An 8,266-nucleotide genomic window follows, 5' to 3' on the forward strand; every position below is an offset into this window, starting at 1 on the left:
AGTCTGTACATCTGTTTTTTATGCTCTCAAGACTAAACCACACCACCGATTTGGATGAAATTTAGAATGAAAATTGTTGATGATGACCAAGCAAGGGTAAACAAGGCTATCTTTTTTTTCCCACGGTTCGGCTTCAGGTAAAACTACCGTGTACTTATATATAACATCACAGATAATATGATAATATGTAGGAACTATAAGGAGAAAAAAAAACAAATTTCACAGTATAAAACATTTATTTAACTATAATATTTACAAATTTACATAAGTAAATCATTTATTTGTGTTAAATATTTACAAAATTCTCTACAAACTAATTTGGCAATCATTATTTCATGAAAACGATTTTTTTTATTTAAATATTAATTTAATTTCTCTGTTTATGCTTTTGTGATTGGTTAATAAGTTATTATCTATTGTGCTACAAAATAAATTATTATTTGCTATTAAAAACAATCAGGTCAACGATTATAATAAAGATAATAATGAAACGCCTAGTCATGTATGAACACATTTTTGCTAACTAAAAACAAAAGGTATTTAAGTACTACTTTTAGTATTTTTTTCGGAAGACAAAAGAGAAAACGCCATCATTTATGAATTGACTAATTAAATTTTTAATTCTAATATTAAAGTTTTAATTCTAACTTAAATAAACATTAAAGTTTACCAATTTTTATTCTTTGTTTTGATATGCTGTAAAAGCATGTTGCTCAATGTTACAAAATTAATTATTTTAATAAGTATTTGGTTTGTAGGTAACGTTTGGTTTTAAAATATGCAAGTATCCTTGAAATTGCAACTTAAAAAAAGTTAACAGATAGTTGAGAAATCTTAAACATATATTTTTCTAGCTTATCTAAATAGTTAGTGCCTATTTCACATTGTTAATGTTGTTTTCGTGTTATATGCTATAAATAATGGCAGTTATGAATAATTTGAATTTTAAGTCTTTACAAAAAATCCACTTATTAGTATGGATATAGATATTTTTTCTTCACTCAATTAAATTTTGCCACTATATTTGAAGAATGACAATTTTTTTTAACTTTAGCTATTTTCACAGAGTATTTTTTTCTCTTCCTTCAGACAATCCAATTAAAATTGGTAACATAACAATCAATTACTATTCAATTTAAACATTTAGGTATAAACTCCGTCGATATAAAGCTACATACGAACACTAGTGTAACACATTACCTATTAATTTACATATAGCCAATTTTTCCAATTTTATATACAGTTATAGGTACTACATACATCGTGAAATATGCCCTAAACTACTTCACTAATATATAAACTACTGCGAATTCATCGGCGTCCGTTGCACAGTGGCCCTGAAGCCCAGCTTGTCATCCGCCGTGTAATGCACGGTGCGTTGCTTCCCATCCGGGTCCACGAAGGTGTAGTAGCCCTTCACGGAGCCCCCGTCGCGGGTCTCATGTGCGGACTTGGAGTCGCCGGTTTTTTTGTCCTGTAAAACGAAAGGGTGCTGTTATAATCTATACTAATATTATAAAGCTGAAGAGTTTGTTTATTTGTTTGTTTGTTTGAACGCGCTAATCTCAGGAACTACTGGTACGATTTGAAAAATTTTTTCGGTGTTAGATAGCCCATTTATCGAGGAAGGCTATAGGCTATATGTATATAATATATGTATGTATATATCATTACGCTTAGACCAACAGGAGCGGAGCAATGCGGGTGGAACCGCGGAGCGCAGCTAGTTCTATGTTTAATGATTGTACCTATTTGGTGGTTCACTCCCAAGTGATAAGAGGCAAAATTAGCTAAAAATTCCTCATGACAATAAGGTAGTAGTGCTAAATTTAAAATCTGTGTTAAAGATGAAGTACCTAAGTATGGTCTCTAAAGTGCCCAATAAAAATTTTCCTATTAGAAAAAAAATATTATAACTGTTAACTATCTTTATAGTAAGTAATAAGTATACGGAATACATACATAGTTGCAAGATAGATGGACATCGGACATAAAAAGATAATGAATCAAAACTACGAAGTAAATACATAACCCAATTAACAGTAAACGAACACACATCACGATTACTTTCACACCATTTTTTCATTTAAGACTTATGACAAAGTTAATAAAGAGCATTTTTGTAGTTTTTTAAACGATTATATAAGTATAAAGTAAAAACACGAATGTTACGCATTTCCTTATGCCATATTTTTAATTTTATGGCGAAATAGAGGTAAGTGAAGTTCAATATATCTGGGTTACGACTTACGAAGCAGATTCATCAGAATCTATTTTTCTGATAAATTTTATTTTTAAAGGATTTTTTTAAGTAATACTTGACTCTACTAAATTACTCGTGTGTCTCTACTTAGGCGGACATATTATAATGTTGACGTTAATTATATAATAAAAACATATATCAGTGAATATTGGTAAAGAACACCAAGGAGACCTATAAGATGGTCTACACATGACCCAATAAACTAATTTAGTTCTAGTTTAGGCTGTTTAGGTCTAAGTACAATGTTACAAATCTAATTCAGAAACTGAAAACTAGGTCACTGCTAATTCCTGTCCAGAAGTCTAAGTATATAAGATTTGAAGTAACTCCTCTCCTAAAAGTAGGAGAATTTCAAAAACTCTTACTCAAACTTAAACTCAACTCAAGAGTCTATATTTAATTCCACATTAAAAATGCGTAACCGACATTGAACCAGATTCTATGGTTAGTTTTGCAACTTATACGAGCGATCTTGATAAACTATGTATTACAAACAAACATTCAAATTTTGTTTACTTTATATTATGCTAATATATGGGAAACGCTAACTATTTCAAGGGCCATTATGTAAATTTATTCATTTCGAAAATTCATGTTTTAAAAATTTTGAATTTTATAACGCAATGGAATATAGGTAGTTATACCTATAAAGTTATATTTTTCATATTTCCTGTAGGATTTCCGCGTCCAAAGTGTATGAATGTTTGTCATAAACATAACATACACATATATAAACGTCAGAGTTTGTAAGAATGGATGTTATTATTTTTTTCATACAAAAAAGGCTAATATTGGTGTGGGTGGCAGGCATTAAACAAACAATTAAAAAAAATCCCTTATCTATAAAAATTCTAATTTATTTTGGTAACTTAGTGAAATGGTCAATTTTAATAAATCCCCATAATGCTAAAGTAACGTACATAAAGTAAAAATATTTATTAGGTACTAAATTAAGCATATAGTTCATGCCTACATCCTACTGCATCCTAAAGCTGTTAACACAAACACATTACACAGTATGTATAATTTGAGCCAAGTTGTCCGCACTCGTGGGCCGTGGCCTGTATCCAGGCCCATACAAAATAAGGAGAAACAAAGATATAAAAAGCAGACGACGTAAATGAAATATCATTTTATTAATGCTAGTAACGTATTTCGAGTAGAGAACTAAAAACTACCAATACGAAGCCTACTAGAGCTATTAGGTACTACAATCCCCCATGTGACACATTGTAACTGCACTTTAAACGTCACTTTCTACACTTTCACCTTTTACGTGTAAGTTGTAACGGCCTTGTTATGAATATCGAATTAACTCTGCGTAGGTATAGCATGGCAATCCCTTGGCTGTCACATAACAGATTACTTATTATGTAACAGAAAGTGATTTATTTAACTTTTACCCCAAAATAAAATTGACATATTGTGGTGTAAGTATCTCTGAAATAATATTGTAATACTGTGTAATATTGTAATTTCATAATGTTCGATTCAATGTTATATACAAAAGTTTAAATCACGTCACAGTGGTATAGTAAAAAGTTAAAAAATATAGGTTACTGTGTGAATAGGAAAATAATAAATATTATTCGCGGAAGTCATTTATTCATAGAATAAAACCGTTAAACCATGACCAAATGCCTTTCTATATTAGTTTAATTTATTGCTTATATAAATATGATATAAGTAATGCATTTAAATTAATTATAACTAAACAATGTGAGCAATGTGATGAAAATGCGTGCTACATAATACAGAATAATCTTAACTATTCAAAAGAGTTCGTAGTCATGCGAAAATATAATTTTTGCAACACATGGCTTAAAAATAAACCTAGTATTGAAATGTTTAAAAAATTGAAGCCTTTTATTTTACCTGATTTTAAACACGACTCGATCAGATTCGTCTCCTGGATTTAAACTGACTGTGGTCACGGACAATCGCTTTTAAATCACTACATAGTATAAAACAAAGTCGCTTTCCCTGTCCCTATGTCCCTATGTCCCTATGTCCCTTTGTACGCTTAAATCTTTGAAACTACGCAACGGATTTTGAAGCGGTTTTTTTTAATAGATAGAGTGATTCAAGAGGAAGGTTTATATGTATAATAAGATCCATTAAGTAGTGGAGAAGTACTGTTATTTTTGAGGTTTCTAATGTGATGTCGTAAAAAATTACATTTATTCCGCTTACATTGCAAACGCAGGCTGAACCCTACGAGTTTTATCAAAATAATGTACTAAGTATTATACACATTGAAAAGGTCTACAGAAAAGTCCGCGATGGTATATGTCTATCTCTTATGGATAACCCACAATAACTTTTTTTTGTCATTTACTTTTTACGACAAATAATGGCTAATTTTCGAAGCGATTTTAACCAATACATCACAATTAAATACCATGGATACATTGTTCATTTAATACGTTTGCGGCCGCCCGGCTATGTATTTTATACCCGTGCGATGCCGGAGCGGGCCGCTATATTTTTATACCTATACAACGTTCACAATTTTTCTGTAGTGTATTTAGTATCAGCATTGCACCCGTGCGAAGCCGGGGCGGGTCGCTAGTACGTTATTTCTAAGTATTTTATCATTCCAATTTTATTTCGTATGTGTCTGAAATCTTGTATTTGCAGTTTGTTACCATTTATTTAAGCGAGTAAAATCACAGGTCACAGCTAGTCATAAATTTTCGTTTTTAACGGTAGTAGCGTTTAATTTCAAGTTGAAGGTTTATCGTTTTATTGCCTTAGCTTTTGTTTTACGGAAAAGGTAATTAGTTAGCAAGGTCGAGAAATGTCAAATTAATTAACATTTGACGAATTATATCGCGTATATTTTATTATATAATACTAGCGGTCCGCCCCGGCTTCGCCCGTGGTACAATTTACGTTTTCTCTACATACGAACCATCCTCGTACTTCAAGGAACATAATAAAAAAAGAATTATCGAAATCGGTTCAGCCGTTCTCGAGTTATGCGCTTACCAACACATTTTGCGATGAATTTTTATATATAAGATTAAAATAACTCTTCCGGTAGTCAATAGATGTTGTATTTATCGATAAATTATTTTAAATCTAATTAAACAATATACATACGTCTCGTTTTGATGATATCTAAATAAATTTATTTAAATTTCCGAACAGCTGTTGTCAATAAATATTAAATACTTAATTACTTAAATATTTAAATTTTTATTCAATAGGAACTTTTTCATGAACGATAGGTCATAATGACGTCTGAATGGCTGTACCGATTTTGATTGTATTTAGCGTTATTTATGACCACTATAAAAAAAAATACTTTTACTTGGTATCGCGTGAAGTCGCGGGAATAGCTAGTAAGGAAATATCTAATAAAACAATTCTTGTAAGTGTCATTGTTATTATTTTATCTATAAATTATACAGCCATTGTTGCATTGTCTAATAAGAATTAAACTGTGCGATGAGATAATAGTTTTTATTTTACACGCGTGATGATTAATTGTTTTAGATGTCATATCGTAAAGATTTTGTCAATTAACTACTGTTGGTGAAATTAAAATGTAAAAAATAATTTTCTTCCTAGTGTTAATGAATAAATAGGTAATTTAAATGGTGTAGACATAGTAAAAGCCACAAAGGGATAAGTATTCAATTCTGGAATCTGGTCCTTAGCGTATCTATCTGTTCCATACTTCCATCTGCTCTCTACCTTCAATGTCACACGTTTCAAAGGGATTTAAAAAGCATTAAAACTTAAAAGGTATCAATCACCTTTCTAAGACATGATTATTTAAAATAAATGTTCTACTCACATTAACTCCATACGAGAATGTGTACTGAGGATGCGGGTCATGATGCACATCGAACTGCTCCTCATCAGACCTCGTGAAGTGCGCCAGGCTCAACGGACTGGACCTCACGGGCTGGACCTTCGGGACTTTGAAGTCCAACCTCTCCCCTTGCAAGGTCTGCCTTAAGTCCGAACCTCGGAAGTCCAGGAAAGAGAATTTGTTACTCGGATCTTGGAAGACGAACTTCTCTGGTCGGTAAAAGGTTTGGTAAGCTGTTGCTGGATTGACTGGTTGGTAGTTTGGTTGGTAGTTCTGTTGGTAGAACGATGGAATCGGTCTGCGTTGTGCCGGACGGCTTGGTTTGGTCTGGCCCGTGTATTCTTCTACCGATTTGGGATATTCCCTGATTGGTTGGTTGTAGTCTGTGTTGACGAAGCGGGCTATTTTAGCCCTTTCATGGTCTGGTAGTTTGGTATCAGGGTCATCTATGTAAGAGATGAGGGCTTCTTCGAGGCTCCTGTAGGTGTTGTAAGCGGATTCTGGCCCCTTGGCCCCGGGGCCGGTGTCGTCGTATCTGTTTTGGATCGCGAATCTCTGTTGTGCTTCTGATGCTGCATTGTAATAGCTCTGTGTGTTGGCACACGATAGTGTTATCGTGAGTATCTGTGGAATAAAAATATTTTATTGTGATTATTTGAGTTTGATTCTTCATGTTATTTGTACAGGATATTTTTTTTAATTGTTATAGAATCTCTTGTGATTATGGTAATGTTTGTAATTATTGATAATAATAAAATTAAGGAGATTTTTACTATGATGAACAATCTCAAAATCAAATCGATGTCAGGTAAGATGCGTTGCAAATAATCTATCACTACATAGTATAAAATAAAGTCGCTTTCCCTGTCCCTATGTCCCTATGTCCCTTTCACAGTCCCTTTGTACGCTTAAATCTTTGAAACTACGCAACGGATTTTGATGCGGTTTTTTTAAATAGATAGAGTGATTCAAGAGGAAGGTTTATATGTATAATAACATCCATTAAATAGTGGAGAAGTACTGTTATTTTTGAGGTTTCTAATGTGATGTCGTAAAAAATTACATTTTTTCCGCTTACATTGCAAACGCAGGCTGATACCTACGAGTTTTATCAAAATAATGTACTAAGTATTATCATGTATTATACACATTGAAAAGGTCTACAGAAAAGTCCGCGATGGTATAATATGTCTATCTCTTATGGATAACACACAATAACTTTTTTTTTGTCATTTACTTTTTACTATAAATAATGGATAATTTTCGAAGCGATTTTAACCAATACAGCATTAATCCTTAACCAATTAAATACCTTGAATACATTGTTCATTTAATATAGATCTATATGGCCCTTTACACCGTGTGATTTAAGTGAATATTTTCGAAGATATTACAGTTTTAAAAATTGCGGGACGTAGCGTTTGCGGCGGTACCGGCCGGCCGCCCGGCTATCTATTTTATACCCGTGCGAAGCCGGAGCGGGCCGCTATGTTTTTATATACAACGTTTTTCTGTGGTGTATTTAGTATCAGCATTGCACCCGTGCGAAGCCGGGGCGGGTCGCTAGTCTATAATATAAAAATGAATCCCAAAATGTGTTGGTAAGCGCATAACTTGAGAACGGCTGAACCGATTTCGATAATTCTTTTTTTATTATATTCCTTGAAGTACGAGGATGGTTCTTATGTAGAGAAAACGTAAATATGTACCACGGGCGAAGCCGGGGCGGACCGCTAGTTTAAAATGAAATTATATAAATTAATTAGCTAATCTGTTAATTATTAATAAAATATTGTTTTTATTCTGAACAAAACCGACAATGTAAGTGTAGAATATATTTAATTTTATTAGATTTTATTTATATAAAAAAATATGTAAAGTTATTAGATATTTAAATATACTTTTATTATTATGGAAAAGGAAGGACTATTATTATTAAATGTAACTGTATAAATCGAAATTTGAATAAAAATCCATGAATTACGTAAATAAAAAAACCTATTTATATCTACTTACAAGAACACGCAACATATTTGGAACTCGTAACACTGACACAGAAAAAAAAATAAAATAAAAAATAAAACGTCAAAATTGGCGCGCTATTCAAATTTGGAACACTGTTTGCCGCGGCGGCGTATCAACGAGTGACCGCGGTTCGTTCAAATAAATGCAATGGCGAT

At 32.4% G+C, this 8,266-nt stretch overlaps 1 protein-coding gene across 1 annotated transcript; it reads right to left on the minus strand.

Moving 5' to 3' along the window:
- Positions 1-217: 217 nt before the first annotated feature.
- LOC149488671 (uncharacterized) lies at positions 218-8,266 on the minus strand. The gene is made up of 3 exons (XM_089695173.1): positions 8,103-8,266; positions 6,069-6,710; positions 218-1,474 (listed from the first exon to the last, which is right to left on the minus strand). Exons 1-3 carry the CDS (start codon positions 8,115-8,117, stop codon positions 1,301-1,303), a joined length of 831 nt encoding a protein of 276 aa, XP_089551299.1. The 5' UTR covers positions 8,118-8,266; the 3' UTR covers positions 218-1,300.

The sequence above is a fragment of the Colias philodice genome, chromosome 5 (genome assembly GCF_061535455.1).
Source record: "Colias philodice isolate Cphi_HAF_F1 chromosome 5, ilColPhil1 Martin Lab GWU primary, whole genome shotgun sequence".
In the NCBI taxonomy this organism is placed as follows: Eukaryota; Metazoa; Arthropoda; class Insecta; order Lepidoptera; family Pieridae; genus Colias; species Colias philodice.